General features: G+C 39.0%; 1 protein-coding gene across 10 annotated transcripts in view; it reads right to left on the reverse strand.

Moving 5' to 3' along the window:
* MACROD2 (mono-ADP ribosylhydrolase 2) overlaps positions 1-26,152 on the reverse strand; it is an 870,286-nt gene that overhangs the window by 822,639 nt on the left and 21,495 nt on the right. For all 10 annotated transcript variants that reach the window (XM_071740242.1, XM_071740249.1, XM_071740246.1 and 7 more), the window contains exon 3: positions 24,076-24,183. In XM_071740242.1, the coding sequence (XP_071596343.1) occupies positions 24,076-24,183 (108 nt within the window). The remainder of the gene's footprint in view (positions 1-24,075; positions 24,184-26,152) is intronic.

Genomic DNA, 26,152 nt, shown 5'->3' on the forward strand with positions numbered 1-26,152 from the left:
CTTCAAAATTATAATTCCATGAAACTGCATTGCTTGGATGGGAAACACATTTGGGGCTCTCTCCCTCTATAAGAATTGACAAGACTGAGCTCCCTATTTTCCCTAAGAAGAGGGAAAATGATGGAGACTGAGGTTTAAACCATGCTCTTCCTTCCTTTTGGTACAGCCTGGACTGGATGAGAAGCAGAGAGCAGCTCTAGCACAAAGAAAAAACTGCTACCAACTACAGCAGATGCTTCCACTACTACGTCTCCTTGTCTTTGTCTCATTAACTTCTCCCTTACAAAGGATTTGTGCTTCCAAAACCCTGGCTACCTGTCTCGCTTCCAGAAAAATTCCATTAATTATGACATGCAACACCATCAAGGAATCATTCCAAGGAATTCCACTGAGCTCAAGGTATCATCACCAAACAAAGAAAATTAATAAAGCCTTCAGGAAAAGCTACTGTACCACCTTTGAGATTTTTTTTTTTTTTTTTTTTGAAATGAAGCAATAGAAAGGAGGCAAGGGATGACAAAGTTAATGCTCTTGCACCTGAATTCACACATGAATGGATACAAACTTTCCTTTACTCTTCCCTTCCCTTACTCCCCATGGTGAAATTTACATACAGAAATGAATGCAGCATCTGTCCTGAAGATTGGTACAGGACTGATCAAGAACACAACACAGCATGATGAGGATACCCAAAGAAGCCTACAAGGCTAGAAAAAGAAGAGGAACCTGCGGGGAGGTGGGTAGGCTGTACAAACACATTTTCCCAGAGCTTATTTCTCAATAAACTATGGAGGTAAGAAATAAGTAGATAATGCTCCATTAAACATTTCTGTTTTAAAAAAAAAAAAAAATACAGGTTAGACTTGCATTAGCTCAGGTGTCCTTGTTACCACGACAATATATACTGTTAATGGCTCTAATACCATTAAACTGTTTATTCTACAGTTTAAACTGAAGAATTAGCAACAACAACAACAAAAAAAATCTATTTCTCCTACTCATAAGAACATGTACAGTGCAGATATGTTTGCATGTTCATGTCTGGGGAGGCAGGGAAGAGTTATTAAAGCACACGTGCTGCCATAGCAATCGATTAATCCACCAGAAAGCACTGCTGAAAGGAGGCCTGTCATTGGAGGGAGCAAGACCAGAAATATGATCATCATCTTTGAGCTGAAAATGCTCCTGTGTCAAGTCCAAAAAATAAACACACACACCCCCCCCAAAAAAACCCAAAAAAACCCTAAGGTAACACTCTAGCAGCTGAAACTGCATGTATTTCATTGCCTTCTCATGTCACAAGTGAGAAAGTTCAGCGTGCAAACATGTAAGAACATGGGTACTGTAGCTAAGTGGGCATGGAGGCAGCAAATAATGCCTCAGTTTAAAGCCTTCTCAGGGCTCACTCTGCCCATCTTCTAGATGTAGATTTCACCAAATAACAGAAAGCAAGTTGCAGAATCACATAACTGTCAGAGTTGGAAGGGACTTCTACAGATCATCAAGTCCAAGTCTCCCACTCAAGCAAGATCACCTAGAGCACCTAACAGGTGACTTACAGAGCACCTTACAGCAGGACTACTGTTAAAATCCATAGTTCAAAACATGCAAGAACCCCCTTTTCAGCAACAATCACCCCAAAGCATCCTAAATAAAAGCAAACATTATTTGAGCCTGGACAATTATTTACAGAAATTAATATGGAAATCCTACTTTCATTTTAGTTTTTTTAATACCACCAAATGAGAGGTGCCAACCATGCTCCGTTCATCAGCCCATGTAACAGTTTGCAAAACACCAGTCTGAAGAACAAAATATATGTTAATGGGGAGAGATGAGATCAAATCTAAAATTCACCAAGCTTATGATTTTTATTTCTTTAACATAGTCTCTACAACTGTATTTTAGCTGTTCCTGTCATGAAAACAATACTGGTAGCAATTGTAGTACAGTCTGCCATGTCAGTATATTAGCTGTTAAGGTTATGTATTTAAAGAGTTATTGGTTTAATTCAACCACTTGCTTGCCATCTGCTACTTACTTGTGGTTTATGCATTTTAATTATTCTGGAGACTTTCAAGATCTCTACTTTTTAATAACCTTCTGTCACAGTTTCAGTTATCAAAACACTCAAAAAACAGCTTAGGTTTTGGGCAAATGTTACATAAGACACAAATAAGACACAAAAGGCTACTGTCCATTTTCAGTATAAGGACACCACTGGTTATAGCAAAGAAAACATAGAATAATGCTCAGGTGACTGAAATAGTTTTCTGGCTCCTCTCTTCCAATCCTTTTTTTTTTTTTTTCTCCTTCTTCCAATCAGTGATAAAGATATTACCAGACTTCTGCCCTTATGTTCAGTTTTTTTCCCAGAAGTACCCAAGACTAGTTTCTTCTGACCTGCGCTTTCATAATCTGTTCTGAAAAATTACAAAAGTTTACATAATGGAAAGTTTAAACCAAAAAATAAAGTTACATAACTACAAAGAGGCAGACAGAACAGTTGATGAGTGTAATATCAATAGCCAAAATCAGATACCTTAGCTTAGTTTTCCAGTAGTAACTATTCATGTTACAAAAAAAGTATTCTAAACTTTAGGAAGAACAACCATCAATGTAGACAACTCCATAATGTTATAGAAAGCGTGCTAGGTTCTGGCAATATCAAGTTTTCTGATATGATATGGTAAAGTAAAATCCACATGCAACACACACCCGGGGGTAAGCAGATGTACTTGCAAGAACACCCTTTTTTTTACAGGCAGTCCATGTGGAAGAGCAGCTTCAACAAAACTTGGCTCAGGCAAGGTGCAGGTATTTGTGAAACCCCACTCAAGATAAATGGTGAGCCCACACGGCTTCCAATACTTTCTAATGCTATATTGTCAGAGTTTTAAAAAGCAATCATTCATCCTTTCATATACGCATAATAAAGATGATTATTGAATTGTGGAGAAAAGCCACAAGCAAAAAGGTGGACAACAGTCTAGTCATTGTAAGAAGTATAGATTGTGCATTCATATATAGCGTAACTATGCAAAATAAACTTTTTTAAAAGCACTTTGTCTCTAGCTTCATCCATAATGCATCCAAAGGCCTTTTTCAAAAGAAAAAAGGCTTACACACAGATGCATCTTCTCAACTCCTAAAATAATGTAGAAGAGAGCAGACTCCCTATAACTCATGTACTTTCTTGTTTTAAAACCAAATGCTGCACTTATAACAACTCCACAGAATACAAAGATCTTCAAAGAGAAAATGAGGGATCAAGAATATCATCAAAAGTAACTAAGAATCCATTTCAGTCCTGAATTCTCAGTGATTATAGCACACATTACACAATGCATTCACAGAGGCAGAGAGAGAGACGAACTGCCTGACAATTCAGAAAGCAGAAACACCAATATTTAAAACTAGGTTTATTTCCATGCTGTATGCAGGAATATTGAAAGTCTCAAAGAAATCAGCTTCTGCATTTCCAATATATTCCCCAAAACAATAACTCCCACGCCACCCCATCTCGTCACACAGAGAGGCTGTGACCCTACTCCATGAGCACCAGACAGTCAGAAAGTTGCCTGGACACTTTACAGTGAATTCTGCAAGTGTGAGTGCTATACCAGTCTTTGTCATGGCAGAAATCTCCTCTCCAGGTATGCTTTTCCTGTGCTGAAGGAATATCCACATGTTTTTTAAAACATTTTTTAAATTGCTTCTATATGCTAGCACCATTTTTCCCAAGGTTTTGACTGGCAGTATGGTAAAACGTATGAATTGTGACAGCATCTTCACATATTATCAAAGAAAAAAGGGATTTGACTCTTTCAGTCATTCCAGGAATGAAAAAGAAGTATTTGAAACTTTAATTGAACTACCTTTCCTGCAAGCATAGCCATATGGAGGTGGATAGAAGGATGGAAGGCTGGAAAGAGGTCATGGTAACATCTTTTGCAGGTCACCAGGTAGAATTTCTCCCATACATCAAAACAACAAGATACCTTCAGAAAAATCTTAACTCTTTTTTTTTCCTGGCACCCAGCACTCCAGCACAAAGTAACTGAGCAGTAAGTTCTCCATGCTTTTATCTTTCAAGTGGTTTTACTATAAAGAGACACAGCTCAGCAGCTCACAGAGGAGAGGGATGGAGATGTGTGTGTGATTACAGACTGGTCTTCAAAGAAACAAGTAAACAGGATCTGTGTTTTCAGCTCAGGCAACATAGCAAACAAAATAACTCAAGACAATTTTTGTTCCTAAAGGATTCCAGAAGGTAGCACAGGCACATCTTGTCCACCATCAGCAACTTGGACAATTGAGAAAAAGGAGGAAAGTTTCTGATGCACAACGAAAGCCTCTGCCTCTAACCTTCATTAAAAGTCAATGGGATTTCAGCTCCCAAGTCTCATTATGGCTTTAAAAAGCCTCCCCTTTTGTCCTTCCATTGCAGACCACAGATAAAAGCAAAAGTATTTCTGTTCAAGACAGGCAGCAGCCACCTCAGTTAAGGCTGACAAGGAAAAGTGTGAGATTTGCTTCTGTATCAGTCTGGGATTTTTCTATTTGTGCAGTATTGATCAGTCAACGGGTAATAACTGAAATATAGCAGAGCTGGCAGTGGCAAACGATCTGTTCCCATGTACAAGTATGAACCCTCTCAGCAGCTCCAACCTGGAAGCTTTGGAGTATTTTTGTCACAAAGCAGTATAAACTTATTTGTCCAAGCGCTTGTATGAAACATGAAGAGATTATTTAATATTTACCAGTAGTAACCAAAACCCTCTGTTTTCTCAGTGTGAAATACTCAATACTTACACTGAAGTAGTTTGTGACAAAAACAATGTATGTACATGTAATATCACTCAAAGATTATCTTTTGACATACGAGTAATGAAAACTAAAGAATTTTACTGATGAAACAAGATGTAATTTAAACAATACAGTTACTGTTTTGGCACTGCTTGAAGGCCTGTCTCCCTTATAATCACAGTTTAATCCTAAAATTCCAACAAAGCAATAAAAAAAATTACAAAACCCCAGCATGCAATTTCTGCTTCAAAAGTCCTATTTCCTACCTGGCACTGGTAGCTCTCAAAAATCCTAAATGAACCCCAAAGCAAACAAGAAAACTATTACAAGCTTTAGTGCCTTCATAAACAGATATTCAAACGCATTTTAACTGTTCCATGATAAACACTAAAGACCTTCTGTTTTAGAAAAGGAGATTTAGTAGCTTTCTCCAAATTTCCTTGTTTAAAACAGGATTAAATAACTGGTAGGCAGTAGAAACCAATTCCCACAAGCATACTGAAAAACAAGTCATCCAGGACAGCATAACAAGCTAATCCATGACTTCTTTGATTTGTTTGCTTGTTCAGGGGGTTGTGGGCTTTAGTGATTAACGTAAGGTTTTGAGATATCTAGCAACTCAGACTGGCAAGTGCAGTTTGTCATGAGGTAGGCTTGGAAGTGAATTTGGAAAAAAAAAAAAAAAAAAAAAATTGGCAATCCACTGTGAACTTTGCAAGAAAAGTCTGAACTATACTAGGTACACAGAAACAATGTAATACTCTTTCCTGCCTACCCTGTACTTGGCTAAAAAACTGCATTAAAAAAAAAAAAAAACAAAAAGCATGTGCGTGCATGTGGATGCACATCTACTCTAATGGTTATTGCTTACTAATACACCCAAGAGCAAATCCCCAACAGGCACCACGTTCAGCTCACTCAATTACAGCTGCTTAGGTATTCCTGTTTCTAGGAACAGAGCACACAGCTTCATGTCACTGCCTTGGCTGGCTTTAACTACTGGAGTGCAAATATATAAATATACATATCACTCCATGACATCCCAAATAGCTACATGTTGCTGAAATAATTGAACTGTCAGTCAGTACAAGCCAACTTGAACATAAAAGGAGAAAATATTTAGAGAAGGTGGACTTAGCTTATGACATTTATTCCTATTTCAGTGCTATCAGAAATAAATGCAGCTTTACTTCCATATTTTATGCAAATTCAAACTTATTCCTGATGACAGGGGCAAAGAGGGAAAACAGACCTGTCCTGAGAAGCCTGAGCAGTTTAGTTTTTAAAAGCAAGAGATACCTACTCCAAAGTACTACTTAGAGGAAGAAGTGTCTTAGCAGGTAAGACTAATGGTCTGTCTAGCTCTGGATTTTTCCCCCAGCTGGGAGCAACAGGGGACAATGTTCAGGGAGAATGTGGCAGCCTGACAACTGCCTGCAGTTCCTTCCCCTTGCACTCCCCCTGCATCTGTAACTGCTCCATTAAGGATGTTAGAGCATACATTTATGTCCAGTCCTTTTACTATCCATTTATGACCCATCGACTATGAATCTGTCTAATCACTTTTACAATAAGATTTAGAGGTTGAGAAGTTTAACACTGAAGCTACCTCTATCCTTCTGAAAGGCTAAGGGCAGCTAGCTCTCCCTCCTGCAGGGGATGAGATGCCCAGAGCAAAGCAGTTTGGGGAAAAGTTGGTCCAGGAATTTTACAGCAATAGCAGCAAACAATTTAAAATACACTTTGCATTTTAAAAATTGGGCACTTGGAGGCTAATGCTTGATGCTAGAGCCCCAGCTCTCCACACCCATAAAGACAAGGCTGCACACATTGGTCAAATAATGACTTTCTCCTACAAAGGCAAGGGGAGACATAGAAAAGCTGTCATGGCTGAGCACTGGGTAACTCTCTCAGCAGGGTAATACAGACAACATCCAGACTAACATGCTTCTAATACATCTTTATTTATTGTTAATACAATACTTTCAAGATTCTCTTCCCAAAAAATTAAGTACAGCATTTATACTTACCCGCTTCTCTCAACACATCCAGTGCAAATAGACTGCCCACCTTTCATTAAAGAGGTTTTGCATTACACAGTGACCACTCTGGAATCATCTCCATAGAAGTTTCATAGACAGACACTCTGCTCAGATGGGTTTCCTCCCTTGAAGTTTCAGGCAACAAATTGCTAAACCATGGCCTAGCAAACACCTGCTATAACTAAGAGTTATCCCCATCCCCTGGGGTTCGTTAGCGTTGCTTCAGATTGCCATTTCAGTCTGGTTAAATAATTCTGCCCTGTAATTGGTGCTGAAAGCTTGTTGTGAACAGTTACAGATATATAAGCTCACTACAAAGGTACGGTCTACAGCAACAAAAATTCACAGGAAAGGAAAGAGTATTTCATAATTGTGCTTGAACATTATTGCTAAAATTATACACAGACGCTACAAAATCAAAGCAAGTCTTACACAACCTGTTTGATCTCATACCTGTACATTTTTCATATATGAAACACATCTTGGCAACTTAGTTAATAGCCATAAAAAGCACCTCTTTGCACTTCTTTTTTTTTTTACTTCCTAAGAATAAAACACACAGTCAACTTAACCCACTAACTTTCATGAAATATCAGGGTTGAGACAGCCCAAAGCACAGAAGGTCAACTTCTCTACACTCATTACACTCATGCACAGTGGATATCACAGAGCAAAATATATATATATATATATATATATATACACACACACACACACACACACACACACATACAGAGTATACCTAGAAGTACCACTAAGGAGAAAAAAACCCAAACAAAAAAATCCCAAACGAATTTTTGAATTTTCAAGGGCAAATTATTAATTATCCCAGTTGGAATTTAGCTAGTCAAGCCTGACATCTAGATTTCATGGTAAGTCTACAGTAGAGCTAGGTGAAACTTTAGAGATAGAAGCTGATTTATTAGAAGTAGTATGAAAAAGTGAAATACACCCAACAATACGTCCAACTGAAGACCAAGTAGCTCCAGTTGATAACAGCCTCTTTATTTCATATCTCCTCAGATCTCTCCTCCCCCATGTAAAAATAAATCCAGCTAAACTTAACAGGAAAACTTCAAAGGACTCCTTAAATTTTTTTTTTTTTGAGAGAAAACAGTTGAACTAAGTAATACAAACAAATTTATTTCTAGATCATTCTTCAGGCAAAACCAAATTTCACCCAAATATTTACCGAGCACCATTCCCTCATCTGATACCGAGCATCTCATCCCTAAAAAAAGCACAAAAGAATGCCCTGCTTGACTATGTTTTTTCACCACATCTGTGTGTGTGCACACGTGTGTCAGTGGAGAGGCTTCCCAAGGTTTGTGCTCTTGTGTGTCACAGGAAACTAGAGGTGGGTCTGTAGATGCAGCAAGATGGACACTGGAAAACATTTTCAAACTTTACACCTACAAACTACGATGTGCAAGACTGCAAAATTCAGTTTTAATGTTGACACCTAGCTCCACATCAATGCAAGTTACAGCAAAAATAATCAGACAAAAAAAAAACCCAAACCCCCCAAAACAACACTAATCTCAGCTCCATTCTTTTAAGTGTTTCCAATTTTTAGGAATATACCGATGATTGCAGTATGGTTACACCACTTAGAACTACCAAAATCATCACTATGTTCCAGATGGGTCATTCAACAATTTGAGGTCAGTTGCATCTGAAAAATTAAGAATAATTTATGAAATTTAATATTCTATCGGACTTCTTAGGAATCAGTATTTGTCCTCCTGACTCTCATACAGCTATTTAAACAGAGAAAAACCAAAAGCAGCTTTTCTGAAAAAGGAAGTCTCAAAGCAGCCTCCTGATGATGCTTCTTTATAAGAATTCCTCCTCACAAATGAAATAAACACACAGGCAGGCACAGACAAAAAGACTAATGAGTAGAGCTGAAGAGACAGGTAACTCCCTATTGTGGCCAGAATATACCACTTGACATTCTAAAATAGACATGCACAAAGGTAAACACACAGACAAGAAGTAGAAGATTCTCGAAGCACTTTTTATTATAAAGACAGCTGCAAACGTGCGGCTGTTAGTGCTGCTGATTGAGAAAAAGGTTCATTTATTTCAAGTAGCAGATATAGCAACCTTTGACCACTGTAAGACCTGACAACTTTAATTAGTTTGAGCTTAAAATGGAACCAAACTTGGGTTTGGCATCTCTCCGAGTAATTTTATCCCAGACTGCTCTCTGTTGCTAGTGGAGCGCTGCAGTATAATTACTTTAATCTCTTCACAGGCATGTTCCATTTGCTAGCTTTCCAATGAAATTTACAATCCTAACATATAGCTCAACAATAATAAAAAAAAAAAAAATTTAAAAAAATCATTTCTCACATTAAAGAACAAAAATTAAGATGAAGGATTCATCCCTCAATGGCCCGGAAAGAGAACTTTTATTCTTTGAAAGTTGGTGTGCCAAACTTGCGTTCACCACATTTAAGTAAAAGGCACTGGACAAAACACCTCCATGTGTTGTATGAGCAGTGAAGCTGCTAGACCTGTTTGTAGGGGTGCTTTGTTTTGGTTTTTTTTCCCAGGTTTAGCTTGAATCATTCTAGACAAGAAAATGACCATCTGGCACAAATTCCAGACATATTAGCAGATGTAACTACTTCCAGATTAAACAATGTTATCACATTGCCATAAAACACTAACCCCACTTAAAGATTCTGCCAGTCTGATTTGGCCACTTCATCCACATGCTCAACTGAGTCAGAAAATAGCTCGACAACCTATTTTTGCATGAAATAGAAATTATCAGAGGGGGCAGGAAAGGGCACCCTTCAGCAGAGTATTTTTCCCTAACTCCATACTTGCATTTCCCACAGCTTTCTCTTAAATTGCCCAAGATGGCTTGCTTGCTTCACAGAATGAGTTAGGAGATTAACAGTGGAGCAGGCAACAGAACACACAGCTGCAAATGAAACATGGGTTTCATATTGACCTGACAATAGCCTGACGCTCAGAATTGCTGGTAATCCTACTCTGTGTATAGGGGTGCTCAGACTGATGCTGCCCATACACTAGTTTGCCTTCCAGTAGAGTATTAATCAACAAATAGAAGTTGATAATTTGTTTCATTCTTTGGAAAATGGAATTCTTTGGAATATGTATACATAGCAGTGTTTTTTCTTGGCATGCTTTTGGTTCTAGAAAGTTATGACTTGAAAAATACACATTTACTTACACAGAAGCCAGGCTAATTAACACTCGGATGGCAGGCACTTGTCCTCTGTTTCTGTATGAAACCTCGTGACTTTAGCCCTGGACCTACAAAAAGTGCTCCCTGCACAGCTGAGCTTTTACTCTCACAGCAGAAATTCATGGTATGCCCGCAGAGGAGAATTGTCAACCATGATCTTCATCCAAGAAAAAGAGAAGACATTACGGATTTCCCACTGTATTACAGAGTGCAATTTTCCTCAGAGGATGAACTTAATTAAAATAAGACAGGACAGCAGAAGTAATAAAAAATCTTTTAATTACATTTTTACAGTTTTGGATTTGTCCTCAAGCTAGACATCCAGACTGCCTCAGCCTTCACCAAAAATATGAAAAGAATTCAACTGTGCAAAGTTTTCCTGACCAAGCAGAAAAGCACTGAATGTCAAAAAAAAAACCCAAAAACAACACAAACCCAAAACCCAACTACTTTCAATTTGTGCATCTCTGCCAAAGAATAACTTGCAGGAGCATGGAAAACAGACCACATTTATTCTAAAAAGGCAGAACTAAGACTTTTTGATAAAGAAAATCAATAGATCTCCAAGCACTGTAAGCACAGAATGCTTCCTTCCATGCACAGCCCTCCGCAGCGTCTGTGCTTTCCTCCCCACATTCACCAGAACACAGCTCTGAAGCCCAACTCCATAAACATCCCTGTACAACGCTTATAAAGGGTTTAATTAAACACTGTTGATACCAGCTCTTTATAAGCCATCAGTGTGGCAACCTCCTTGGGTTTAGGCTCCTTACTTGGCAAAACAAAGGCATCCCTACGGATGTTACAATGCTTAACGACACGATGCTCTCCTGGGGCTCCCAGGTACCAGGCTAACAAGCCACCAGGTCATTCATCGGCAGGGCAGTAGGGTGTAACACAAAGAAAATAGCAGGGGAATTCGCTCAAGTTGCCCAGGCGACAGCAAAGCAACACGATGAAAAATTCCCAGTTGCCCAGCGGCAGGGAAAAGCACTGGGGAGAGCTTGCAGCCAGCCCGTGCTGCACAGGGCTGGGCTTGCAGCACACTCTAGCGACCTGAAGCCTTCCACAATAAAAACTGAATTAATTCAGTGCTGCACTCATCTTAAAGAAAGAAAAAGAAAAAAAAAATTAAGAGCAGTAATTTGAACTCTGCCTCCATTTATAAAACATTTAACGCTTGTTAGGAAGCAAAGGATAGACCAGCATTGGTCTGGGATCACTGACCTTTTGCTCTCAATAGCATGAAGGCAACCGTGGTTATTACACAGCTTGCCATTTCTTTGGATCAGATTTAAACACTGATAGTTAATCATTCAGGAGCTATGGCTCTGTGCTTTGTCTTACTGGCTGAGAACGAAGAGGCAGCAGATAACAGTGTTGTCCCTGCCTGAGAAGCCACAGCAGCCTGAGCAGCACACCAGCTCCAGCTGCACCAAGACACTCCCCTCCAAAAAACATCAGATTCAGGAGACCTAAGTGCATCACTGCATCTTCTTGCACAGTTTCTCGGATACAAGTACAATCTGCACTGTGAAATGCAACTGAAAATCAGCTATTTATATAGGTGGTTCAGTTTCATAGATGGCAGAACAGTTTCTGTAGTGAAGTCTATTGGCAAACCAAAAATAACTAAAACCACAAAATAACTACTACTCTCCTTCCCCACAGTGAAAGCATTTTGTAATTACCTTGCACAGGCTATCAATAATAACTATTTACATAAAGTCCTTCACTAAAGTCAGTAAGATGAAATAAATTATACCCAGTGGCTGACTTGCTCATTTTCATGCACTTGACCAGGATGAGCTGGGGTTGGCAGTTTCCAGGGGAGGAGGTAAAGCACACAGACAGACCACCTCTGTCTCGTTTAGAGTAAAAGTGTTAATTGTTTTTATAGCTGAGAAGCTCCCAAATTTCTGTATTACAGCCCCAAATCCACAACACTCTGCTCCAGTGATCCTCTTCAGCTTCTTCCCACTCACATCTGTGGCACATCCAAACATTCACTCATCTTCTCATCTATTCAAAGCACTCATTCACATCCCACAGTCTTACTGACCAAGCTCACAACTGGTAGGCATTGTCTTAATCATTGAGGGCTGAGTCGACAGAGTTGCAAGACGAACTTCCACAATTAAAACCCATAAAATCATCAACAATTTCTTCTGCATGTGCCCACCTATATTTGAGAGCCTTCCTCCTCCCACTGATTTGCAGCACTTTTATTTCTCCATTTTGCCAGTTTTCCTCAGTGTTTCGTGTACCTTTTTGTTTCTCTTGCTTCCATTTCTTCTGATGTGTTTTAGTTCAAGAAGCTTTTCCAGTCATTATGCCATACCCCTAGTTGTTGTTCTTCCTCTTAGTGCAAGCATGAATTAATGGTAAATCCAAAGCAACGTACACACGTGCACATATTAAGCACACAGTTTCTGCTGTCCTTCCCATAATGACTCCGCAGAGCAGTAGACACATGGAATTGCTTTTGGTACACCTGGGAGTACTGCTTCAGTCAGGATAATACATTTAAAAATCATTCCAGAGAATTTAAGTTTCAGACTGTTAAGAACATCATGACTACAGCGAGTACTTACAATGGATCATTGTACTTACTAATGAACAGAGCCTGTTGAAACACCAAACTACATGATTATTGCTTAATTTCTAGATGTGGATACACCTCATTGCCTCTCTGTACAGACTACGCTTTGAAGTTGAAATAATGAACTACAGTGATTAGGGAGCAGCTTTTAAAGAGAACAAAAATTAGTGCATTTTTATTAAATACTGGGGGGAAAACTTCAATGAGAAATAGCCCTCGAACACAATTTTTCAAGACTTGTGTATGTTCTTAAATTACGTGTGACCAATCCTTCCAAAGTCAATGTGATTACTCCTACACTAGAATTCAAACTCTGCAGCTTTTCCCAGGTTCAAGAATAACACTCAAATCTATCCAGTGACACAGCAGCCTTATTTAAAAGAGCAATTATATATGATGCAGGTATTAAGCTTTAGAATAATAGTATGTTAATACCAAAAAAGTCACCTGGGCACTCTGAAAGAAAACATTTCAAGGAAAGCAGAAGAAGCATCAGAAAGGAAAGCTTTGGAAGTATCAGAAACAGATTTCCAAATCTTAAGATGAAATAGCTCACAACTTGAGAATGGAAATCCTACATCCATTAACACAGCCTCACCCAGGATGGTTTTCAAAAGAAAGGAAGTATGCCACCACTTACATCAGTATAAAAAAAATCTTTAAATCCAGAAACTCTCCTTCAGACAACATCTTTCTCTCAATTCCCTTCCCTCATCAGCTATTTCACACATGCATATGCACTGTACATAGCAGAAAATTCAATTATGACACTCTACAGAAAAAGAGAGGAGCATTTAAAAGATTATTTAATTGAAAAACTTCCATAACAAAACCAGTACGTTCACATGTGCACTGCTTAAGTTGTATTAATACGTTTGCTTTTATCTTGCTAAGAATTAGCCCACTGTGTGATACACCTGGACCAATTCTTACAAAAGTTGAATTAAAAGCCTAGGGCTGTTCAGCAACTCCTTTTAAGCCCCGCTTATATGTACATTTTTTTTCTTAGCTAACTTATAGATTCATTACATCAACTCACAAGAGGTATAATGCAAGGGAACAGAATTCAGAATCATAACTTAAAACCCTTCTGTCTCACTAATTATATAGGATTTATCTTCAATATTTGTACAATGTCAAGCAGACTGCTGATGGTGCAGACTGTTTACCTAACTGATCTGCAAAAAATGCTTAAAACTGCAGCTAAGTTTAAAGAAAAACCACACATGAGTGCAAATACACACCCAGAATACATGCTGCAGTATAGGCATTGAGAATTAAATACTATGCTACAAGAGCATAAACATCAACTAAAAAGACCCTGTGCTTAAAAAACATCAGGCTCCAAAGCCAAAAGAATGTAAGCCAATTCATAAACCAGAAAGCACCCAAAATTTCATCTACCATTAAATCGTCCTCCATTTCACTAAACTAACTCCAAATTTGCACGACTGCATTTGTGCCAGGATGAAAGAATTAGACTCAAGCCAGAGCAAGAAAATATTAACCAAATTATATATTTAGCAAGACTACCTAAGATAACATTAAAAAAAAAGAAAGCCAAAGCAATACTTCTAGCAGGACGAATGTTACATTTGGCTAGGGAATTTAAAAAAAAAAAATTTAAATCCCTTGATCTCATCAGAGACCATGTTGGGCAAGAGAGAGACTACTTATTTTGCACCAATCCAAATTGCCTGTCCCTTTTTCTAAAGGCTGTAGCATCCTGAGTACATGACCTTCACCAGTCCCACAAGCAGATCTTAGGCTATAGCTCCAGGATCCACAGCTCACGGCTCCATCTTTTCTTGCTGAGAAGTGATGCTCTATCAACTTTGCCACCAAACCCAATGCATGCTCCCTCCCTCCCTCCCCTCAAACAAAAAAAAGGTAAACAAATTAACGAGTTAAGGAGACAACCGAGGGTGGCAATGCCACTGAGAAATCTGATCTGGGGACAGTTCAATTTTCAGTTCAATCAAAGCAGAAGAGTAAGCTTTTCATTCCATATCCTGACTGAAAAAGGAACATGTCCTAGCTTAGCTCCATCACGCCTGCACCAGCAAATTGACTTAATTGTCAGCAGGGGATTATGAAATATGAAGTGACTTCAGCAGCGCTCGGGGGAGACTCCTGAGGCAGCGTGTCTGCAGCAAAGACACCAAGGAGCCATCCATCTCACTCTCACCCCCAGGCAGAGCAGAACATCCTTGGATCTCTAAAAGAGGTCGACAAGAAATAAGAACAAAACCCTGCTTTGCTGGGTGATCAGCACTGGCACAAATAAGAAAAAGTGGTTTAAATACAACAGCACAGCTTCCCTGACTTCTGGTGCCCATGGGTGCTAAAACCAAAAGGTGGAAGGTCACGATTGGAGACACCAATTTGCAGTTATGAGGCGACATTTGGCAAGAACTCATGGGGACATTTTTAAGGAGAAAAGACAACACCATGTATGCTTCCCCTCCCACATCCTCCTCCCTGAGAAGAAGGGTGGAGAGGATAGAAAAGGAGGCTGCAGTCAACACCAGCTGCTCTGCTGCTGGCACTGGAGGATGGGAGAGAAGAGGAAGGCAGAAGAGATGTTGCTAAGCTATACTTCTTGGCTCAAATCCTTTTATGGGTCTGATGTTGAAAGCAGCATCAAGGAAGAAAAGAAGGCAAATAACCCCTGAGACACAGACACTAAGAAGGAAGTGGGGAACCAAAACCTTACACTGTGTCTTTGGTAAGAGTACGTAATAAATACTCCCACCTGAAAAGACTCCTTGTGCTGTCTCTCAGGGGATTCACTTTGAATTTAAAGAACCATTTTAATCCAATCACTGGTACTGGGGGCTAGTCTGAAAAAAAGTTGCAGCCTCTGAAGCTGTAATTCCTGACCTAAAGAGCCTTTGGGCTTTAAGTCCTACCAAGTCACCAAGTTTGGACCTCCTAAGCAGGTTCACTTTTGCCAGAAAGGAGACAAAAGGTAGGGAAATCACTCCCTAGTGATGATTACACATCCCTCTGAAATAGAGGGGTTTTTCCACCTAGTAGTGGAAAGAAGGGAAGGAAAAAAAAATAAAAAAGACAACACTATAATTAGCTGGGTCAGGGCAAAGGCAGAGCTGCTGGTAGGCAAAGCTCTGCTGTAACACAAGGCAAAAATCATCTTGCCTCCAGCACTTGGAGATGTGATCATCCAAGGAGTCAACAGAAAACTATATTTTCCTAAGTCCACCCTTCCCCCAAGGTAGATAGAATTGTTTTTTAAGGTAATGGCCAACCTAAAATAAAAATTGTTGCAAAACCTCAGTAATAAGAAGTTATGCATAAATTCTGGATTTTTTACATTTCCCAATATAGTTTATATAGTGAATTATAGTAATACAGTGAACTCCGCAGGTAAAATCCACCATTTTCCACTAACTATTCTGGAATTAAAATTTTTTTTTTATTAATTTCAGAGAGTAGCATCAGGACTCAACTTGCAGAAATTCAGAACTAGTCAAGTAGTAACCCTAACTACACTGCTCAAGGCAATCACTTCCAAATAGACAGAAAACAACACAATGGGAAAAAAAAATAAATACAATCAGAGTTTCTCTGAAAAAGGCTATATACACCACAAACTCTATGAAATGTAAAGGCAGCGGTCAACCAGTAAATACTATCTAGTATATCACTAGGAAGTCACTGGGAAGACTAACATTCCTCTATAACCTGGTTTGATGGAGTTGAAAGCAGCACCATCTTTTTCTTAAAAAAAAAATTATTTCACATGACATAGGAGTACAATTCTCTTGGAGGAAGGCAGTATGGTTCACACCTTAAATTTTGAAGCATTTCTAAGCATTTCAAACGTGGGTTTGCAATGCAAAGCATTTTAAATCAAATGTAGCTGAAAGACCCATCTTTTTGAGACAACCTACAACTAAACATACCAGATATTAACTATTTGTATTTATTACTCTACAGGAGCCAACTTTGAAGCATAAAATGAAGGTGCTAGAGACATACTTAAGTGATTCATGTTCTACACCAGATTAAAGTTACTGCAGTGTAGTAATGCAAGTGACAAAGAAAAGAATAGCAATAATCTTAAGTTTTCTGAAGCAATGTTTTTCCACAAGTTTCAACAACTCAAACACAATAGGCAATGAAAGCCCCAGGCTTCAAGGCATCACTGCTGAAGCCATCTGAGAACAAGGGCCCTTACAACACAGCTCCCACAAGAGCCACGTCACCCCTTCTTCATGAGAGAGCCTGCCCTCCAAAACGCCTCAGGGGAGGAGCTGCAAAGCTTCCAATGGCTCCTGGGCAGCCAGGGTGCCACCCCAAAGAAAGAAGGAGCAGTACCACTCGCATCCAATTTTTTTTCCATTCGAGCACATTGTGCAATTCACAATCCAGGCAGGAGATACTAAAATGAAACCTGAATGTTCTTGTCACCTCCGAGGGAATCAAAGGCCTGGAGGAGCAGCAGTAGCTCATCAGCCCACTGCTGTGAACAAAGTATAGGGCTTTGCAGCATCTTCAACACTCGACTTAAAACTATTCCCACACACATCCTAAGAGCACAGGAACTCTAAACAAAGGCCTAGAAACATTAAGTGCCCATTACCTGCACAGGATGCAAACAACACTCGTCATTGTGCTTGGATTAACAAGCAAACACCACTTTCCAAAGCCTCCACCATGCTTTGATGCATATTTAGCTGCCATTACTAGTTTTTATGACTGTGACAGAAGGTGACACAAAGGGGTTTAGAGTCCAGATTTTTTTTAAAGCCAAGCCATACCTTTAATACCTATTTTGAAGCAAGAGAAATTCTGAATTCTTAAAAAAAAGCAACTTCTGGTTTTGCAACAGAAATGTTTCCCTTTTGTCAGAAAAGTCAGTTTCTAACAGCCACAGGTTAAAACGAAACAAACTGCATTTCACAGTCCATAATTTTTAATGTAAAAAGTAACTGAAACTGTATTTCAAGGGACTAACATTTCTGAAAAGCTTCTCCGAAATCCACAGCAAATGGCAACACACCAGGCAAATCTCAAATCATAACAAAGGGTGAAGACACAGCACTGGTCTTCTCGGCTGCTTAGAGAATTAAGCAAAAGCAATGCCTCCTGTGGTAAGAGAAGACAGATGGGGTTAGGCAGACTGCTACACAACAGCATTTTCTAACATCAACTCTCATTACCATTTTGGTGGTAGGTACCATCCCATTTTGTGTCACTGCTATAAAAGAGGAGATAAAGCTTACTTGCTCCAATCGAAGTAGACCTTCCCCTATTCAACACTTAACTGCATACATTTAATGGGATTACATTAAACATTGAAATACTAATTCCCAAGCTAACCTTACTGTATTATTTGCACTGACTGAGACCATGTAATACATGTACAAGCCCAGAACAACCTGCTCCATCCCAATGTGTTCATAGTGACAACAGAGAGGAAGGAAAGAGTGAACACACACATCCGGACAGAGAAGTATGAGGGGCAATATTAATGCTACATGGATAATCTCAGTCTACCAGCTGACCACCCACTACCAAGATTTTGCAGGTATGGCAGGAAAGAGACTTAATAAGTCTTGTCTTTCATGTCCTTACACTTTAGCAACAACTAGAAGCTCAACTGGTTCAGGGTTTTTTAAAAGCAAAAGCTTGGAAAAGAATCGTGTTGCAAGCCTACCTGGATGGAGAACACATTGTTGCAACTACTGACTTTAAAGCCCACAATCCTTTGGATAATCTCCCCCTCCGCCCCAAATCCCGATTAAAAGTGGATTTAATATTATGAGACAAAGAATAATTGTTCAAGACGACCTTGAGCCTCTTACAACACTGCTCCATCAAAGCACTCCAGATGACAGCTGCACTGTCAAATGTAGGATGTGACAGGCTCATAGCAAGGTTCCTCCTAAATATTTTCCTCTAGGAAGTAGAACAGATGCTTACAGTTCTTCCAAACCATGTCTGCCTCCAGTTCTGTTTCAAACACCCACTAAAACCACATCATGAAATGGAGTAGACGCTTGGAGAAGTACAAGCATCATCAATGGCCTACCCAACAAGCAGTCCCAGATTACATGCATTTTATTTCCTCTGCTTAAGTCATTACTGATTTTATGCCCAGGAAAATTAAGGTAGAGGCGAACAGTGGTTTCACGATAACAGTGGCACGATTGCCACCTGCTGTCAGAAACCATTCATGGCATCCCACACCACTTGGTGCTTCTCGACGGCAGGAAGATTTGAAGACAAATTTGCAGGCCCTTTGTCTATAATTTGCTGGTTTTCTCTAGGAAGGATACACACCAAAAAAGGTTCAGGGTAACCCTGGCATGAAAGATCAACAATCACATTGGTCCAACGGTGAGTAAAGTCCACTTCATAGTCCTGGAATACTAACAGGAACGAGCATGTTAAGTCACCATCCCCTCAAGCTACAAAGGATAAAATAAAGCAGTGTCAGAGGACAGAAAAGCTGAAAGTGAAGATGATGTAGTGAAAGGCCTGACATTTCACAACCTGGCAGTATTCCCCTTAATTACAAACACTGCTATAAACCTGGATCTACAGCAGAGCCCACACAGGTCTGACTGCCCTACTTGCAACACATAACACTACAGTTGCAGAGACAAAATGTGCTAAATTTGAGTAGTCATGAACAACCCCTAGAACCAGAGCTCAAGGGAAAGCACAAACACTAAAATATAGTGGGTTACTTCCACACCTATATCACAAATGATTCAAGTAGTATCCTCTACCCCCACTCATTCTTTCTCTAGAAATTGTCACAAGTTACTTGAAATATTATATTTGTTTTCATCGAGTCCCTAGCAATTTGTGGTTTTTTTCATGAGAAGGAAAAAAAAATTGACACATGGTTTATATGGACAATTACTGCTGAGGGAGCCTAGAAACAATCAGAAACAATAAATGGGTTCAAAAATGGGTGCACAAAGAAAAAGATAACATATTGCTCTAAGTAAAACACTGATGAAGATTGTTAAATAAATCCATGTACCACAGATCGTCAGATTAGATTAGGCTATCAAAATGTCCACCTCACCCATTTTACATTAGATTCTCAGAAGACTAACAGACTATGCTGAATCCAGACAGAAAAGATAATTGGCCATCTAGCCTTGTGCCAGAGTATTTCACAGAATGGTTTGGGTTGGCAGGGACCTTCAAAGATCATCACATTCCAACCCCTTTTCATGGGCAGGGAACCTCCCACTAAGACCAGGTTGCTCAAAGCCCCATCCAGCCTGGCCTTGAACACTTCCAATAATGGGTCAGCCACAACTTCTCTGGGCAGCCCATTTTAGATAATAGATGTTCATATGCACCCTCATCTCATTTTAGTCAGACTTCTATGCCAGCAGGGAACAACATGTAAAGTGAAGTAGCTCTAAACCTCAACTTGCTGTGTGTCTGGTACCTCACTCAGCCCACAATCTGTTAGTTTGAAGAGCTTCTTGAATGCACTGTACCAATGGGAAGTGTATTTTCTCCTCTAGTGCTTTTTTATAGTTGCTCAAGAAATCATTGAATGCTCACTCACATCACAGTGCTTTTTAACATGAAGTGCCTATTTGTTTGCAGTAAGTTTTCATATGGCACGCTGATGAGCAAAGCTTTACTTGTAGGCATGTAAGGTTTCAGTTTTCATTCACCAAGACTCTCAGCTCATAGGCACAGCACAACTCGGCAGGAAAACACCCAGGACCATGTCTGAGGCACAGATCCACTCAGAAGCCACCCCCTTAGCTAAGCAACATAGCTGCAAGCACACTGATAGCATATACTGGCATACTTCTTCTGTACAATTTTCACTCCAATTCATTTCCCCCTCTCAAGGTACTCTCCAGAACCCAGAAAAAAAATCCCTTTTAACCATGTCACAGCACTGCCAGTCCTATTATTTTTTTCCTTAAGATTTGAGTTTTCCTTATTACACATGAGATATTTTCAAAGTGTATTGCTACTATCTTGCTGCAATACAATTCTGAGTTAATGGTCCTCTATCTTAAGCCTTTGCTACATCCTTAGAGCAAATGCTGTTTGGCCAAGACAGCAGCTAAAGTAATCCACCTAAATTAGACTGGGCCTCCAGCTGTACTTTTCTTTGGTTTCATTCTCTTGATCACTCTCACTTCACACAAACTTTTAGTTTTCATCCAAATGAGTGTTACAGTAAAAGGAAAAACTACACTGAAGTCACATTAGACCAAAAGCAGAGGGCAAGTTTAACCATACCTATTGCTCATCAGTCATGCTTAAGGTATTTTCCACAGAAAGCAGTAATAAACTCACTCACAGATGTCATGATTGAGAATGAACAATTCTCTCAACTATTAACATTGACTTTCCTGATGAAAAAGCGGGAACTAAATATAAATTAGTCTGGGGTTTGACACACAAGTGTAATTGCCACCAACTGTAAATTAACTTGAGAAACTTCTGATTAACACCACAGTCTGCTCTCACACTAAAGATGAAAACCAAATTAACAACAATTTCTTAGCATTATTGGTTTTACTCCTGGAGGAAATTACAACAGTGAAAGTTACATGGGCAGATGCCAGATGACTCCCTGAAAGAGATTTCACACAAATTTTCAGTTTCCCTATCTGTACAATAGAGATAAAACATTTACAACATGCTTTCAAAACATGCTACTAGAAAGCAAACTCACTAAGAAGCTCCCAGCATAAGCAACCATTTCTATTTAGCTCAGCTGAAAAACAAACAAAAAAACAACCCCACACAACCCCAAAACATTATAAATCCCCTTCCTCAATCAACATTACAAAAATGTAAACATCCTATGCAAAACTCCTACAAGCAATTTAAGGGCTGATTTACAGTTTTGTTGAGTCCACTTTCAACAGCAAGAACTTATTTCTATAGTGAATGAAGAGCTGCAGAATAATTTCAAATAAGCTCCAGAGTTAGAACTACTGGTCACTGTAAAATAAAGAAGGGGAGAATAAGTATATACATGATACTAGTTCAGGCCCTGTGAATGACACAAACACCTTTCATAATATTCAGCCAGGCTGCTTCTGAAGTAATTTCTACTTCAGAAGCTACAAGATGAAAATTGTGTGATAAATTAAGTTGACAAATGAAATGGATTAGCAATCAGTGAAATTGCCTGATGTCAGATCTGCTCCAGATTAGAATCCATCCTTTTTCCCCACCTGTTCATTAAGCAACAAGTTCAAGGCAACTGCAGTGACTGATTGCACATTAACAGGCTGTTTATGTGGAAAGGCATAGTTCAGCCACTATCTATACTTACACACTGGTTTAAGCATAATTCACTGATAATACATTCAGTTCCTAGTTTCAATACATAGTACTTCTACCCTGACATGTAATTTTGGACTCAAGAAAAATGGGATGCCTCATAAAATTAAACAATCAGATTATACTTCAAGGTCAAGCCCAGGAAAAGTAGAGTACAGAAAAAAAATCCATTGCTATCTCCATTTAAGAAAAAAATGAGAAAGATATTGCTGTTACACTAAAAAAGTTAAACATGGCTGTGAAATCAGAAGTTCAAGCAAGGAAAAGCATATTTCATTAGGGAGAGTTGAGACTTAATATAAAAACAGCCATTTCATCATCTGCAAAGGCTCCAGTCAAAACTAGTTCTGCAAAAGCAAAGCTAACGTTGTACATTCCAAACTGAACATATTCCAGTTCCACACACTTCCAGTACTGGGACAAGGAGGTACAGCAGGACAAGTGTTTCAAACTCTTACAAACTTGTGAAAAAGTTTCAGATGTAATTTACCCCCTGGAAACACCAGGGCCTCATAAAAGAGGAAGAGATCCTCCCCTCTGCATACCTTCCATTGTCTGGCTCTGCACAATGTGCCACAGAAGCAAAGAAAAGTGTGCAGCAGGTGTCTGCCTAACCAGCATCCCCAGCTGATGTGACTCACTTCAGATGAAGAGAGAGATGGTTTCCTGCAGAGGAAGCCTTTTCTAGAGCAGTATGAGGTTCAGTAACTAAAAGGGACATAAGTTTATTTTCTTCACTAGCTTTTTTCACTGTTTATCAGTGAAAGATTTGGCCCCCCATTTGTCTTCTCACCTGGAAAAAATACTCCCTTTAAAAAGTGACAATTTCTCCCAAAATCTGGGAGGATTTCAGTTCAAAGGGAGACACCTGGTTGCTGTAACCGTAGCAACTGCCACTTTAGAAGCAAAACTGCAGACTTCTTTCCAGAAATACCTGCTTGACTAGAACTGATAACCTTCCTACCTTCCTTTTTCCCCCTGTATGTTAAAGGGTAATCCTCAGTACCATAGCTTTGTACAGATATCCAAATATGTTTTACAAAACTAAGAAGTCATGTTTCTTCTAGTGTTCTGCAAGTCATCTGCTACCCAAAATAAAAATAATACCTTTTTCCCAAAATAAGACTGTGCTCTCAGTCTTGCTTCTAGCAAAAACTCAGATACATCTGTACATGCCACCTTGGTTTTGGCCCATATAAGCTTGGGAATCCATAATAAGCTTCATTCCATTCAGGACAAGATACTGAAGCTTTTCCTTCCAATAAATGAATATTACCAAAAATCAGTTCTTGAAAATTAATTAGCACTCCTAACGAGTAAGGACAATGCCAACCAAATATTGTAAGGTTAAAATTCCAGTCTCAGGGCACACCAGTGTTTTCTTTTTGGGGTGGGGCATGCAGGAAAGATTTGCCTGGGCCATGGGCAAAGGGGGAAACCTTTTCATAGTCTTTCCCAACCAGCCAAATTACCTTATTGTAGCCTAATGCACAAAAACTTAATTGCATGGGCATTACCCCTACCCACTTTTGTCACAAGAAGATGCTGCACACAGTTCTTCAGTTGCATATAAGTGGACATGGTAACTATGTGAGAAGTAACTAAAATAATCAGAACTCTGTAGGTCACCACCAAAAATTTTGAAGATACAATCTCCCTACAGGAAAAACATTCAACCCACATAAAAGACAAATCTAGTTTTCCTGTCACTTTAATTGTTAAGGTTTTCACATTATCTAGCTCACAAAGGGCTTAATTTCTAACAACAAACCAGAATGCACTTCAGAAGTTTAGTAACAAAGTTCAGTCTTCTACAGTTTTAAGTGTGAAGTCTTCTATACTCAAGCCAAAAAACAGATACAAGCATTACTTTTTTCTTGGTGACTATGCTACTAAAGTTTCACAATAAACCTTGCCCCAAGATGAATAGGTACAATATAGAGAAATGGGAAAAAAATATATAGTTCCTAACAGATTTCCACAGGACACACCAGTTCTATACAAATTTTCAAAGTTCAGACTTGTAATGTGGCAATATAAAGAACTGGAGACATAGCAACATAAAACAGGTAATTACCTACCAGCATTAACGATGGCATCAACCTCAAGCAGTGTAATGTCACCTCTGTACAGGGAAACTTTCTCACTCAGACTCTTCTTTCCCTGCAGATCTTCTTTAGCGTTCTCACCTACAAAACAAGAAAGCAGTAAAACAAGATTACAAACGGGGGTCTAAGATCACTGTTTAGAAATCCAGAGCAGGTACCACCAGTTCCAGTCTTTCTATTGCTGTCAGACTGCTGCATTTTTCAGTTTCGCCTCGAGAGGGCACCGGTAAACCACGAAGATACCAGCATTTACCTCCAGCTCATACTACTTGATTTTTATTTGTTTTTTGAGCTACATCCACCGAATAAATTTCTTTGGTAACCAAAACGGTGAAAATTACAAAGAAATATTAAGAATTAGTTAAAATAATCCTCCTACTGAAGCAATAATTTTTCCAAACCAGAATTATTCCAAACACCTAGAACCACAACAGCCTCAAAATTCAGAGCTAGCACTTGCAGCAGGTAGCGGGAAGAAAAGTCTGACAAAAACACCAGCAAATTTCAACTTGAAGCTTTGCCACCTGAAATTGTTAACTAGGACAGGTGAAAACACAACATCCATTAGCTTTCAAAAGATTTGCTACTAATGTTCTGACAGGTCTCTATTCTGGCAAGCTCTGGATTTTTTGCATCACCAATTCACTGCATTTGCATGTGCTGATTTGCATAATCAATCTACATAATTCAGTTATGAATATGAGGTTCAGTTACCTCAGACACTTCCACATACACAGACTGGCCAAAAATTTAACACAGTCTCGCACTGTTGAACATCAACATGATTAGTAAGTAGCTAAACAGAGAAGGAAAGATAGCTTAACTGAATATTGTTATTCTTTTTCAAAATTAATTCTGACACAAGCCAAGTCTCAAGGGGCCTGAGTTCTTACACTGGCCAAAATCTGAACTGAATGGCTGAAGTGATAATTTAAGTGGGAAACAGTTCTCAAAATGCAAAAACGTGAAATTTATAAGTAATATGGTCTTTAGATTTACATTTAGTAAGAAGGCAGAAGCAGTCCAAACAAATCTGACCCTTTATATTTTACATCAAGCTTCATTTTAATCAGTTTCCACAAATTCAAGTATACTTGCTCAGATTTGTCAGCATCACAGACAACTGTAAGTAGAAACAATAGATTTATATTGTATCTTGCTCTTCTAACCTCATCAGAAACTATTGCTGTCAGAAATCGTTTAATCTCCACCACTCCAAAATATTTAGTCCCACTTAATTCTACTTCAGGTCAACAATCATACATATAATGCAAAATCCATGTCACCTCCAGCAAAATATATGTTGGCACTACAGCATACATTAGCATAAAGGTAGTTCTGTGTTCAAGTGTGTGTATTTAGGAGTTTAATTTCTGTATTTGCCTCCTGAAGTGACAGTTCATTGCCACCACATCACCCTCAGTATCTTAACCAAAGCAAAAAGTGATTTATGTGGAAAGGTATCAAGTGTTTATTATCACATTAAGAACCTTTTATCACTCTAACCTAAAAATTATACCGTTCATCCGTTTTTCCACAGAAGATAAACATTGCAGTTAGCTGTCGTGTTAGAATAAAAATAAGCCTCTGTAACCAATTTACAGAGTCTGATTTATCTGCTTGCACATTAACTGCATTCTGCCAGCAAGCAGGACAGTTGTTTTTCCCGTCCCTCCCCAGTGAGTGTCCTACTGGAACTTTTCCAAATTTAAAATGTACACCATCATCCTCCCCCTCCACCTTCTGTCCGAGTTACTGCAACACTAATTAACATCAAATCAAACACACTGAATTCTTAAAACTAAAGCCATTTCAAGAAAGTTACTGTTTGGATACGACAGTATTGTTGCCAATAAGCTACAAAAAGAAATAAAAACAATCCACCAGGGAGACAAGTTACTACACAATTAAAAAAGCTAATTCTCATTAGCTCAAACTTCTGAGTCAGAAGGAAAGCAGATGATGTCCCACACTCAATTCACCAGCAAGGTCACCTAATGTTGTTGTGCACACTAGCACTGTCACCCAATTTTCTAGCCTCCACAGCCTT

The sequence above is a fragment of the Heliangelus exortis genome, chromosome 3 (assembly GCF_036169615.1).
Source record: "Heliangelus exortis chromosome 3, bHelExo1.hap1, whole genome shotgun sequence".
In the NCBI taxonomy this organism is placed as follows: Eukaryota; Metazoa; Chordata; class Aves; order Apodiformes; family Trochilidae; genus Heliangelus; species Heliangelus exortis.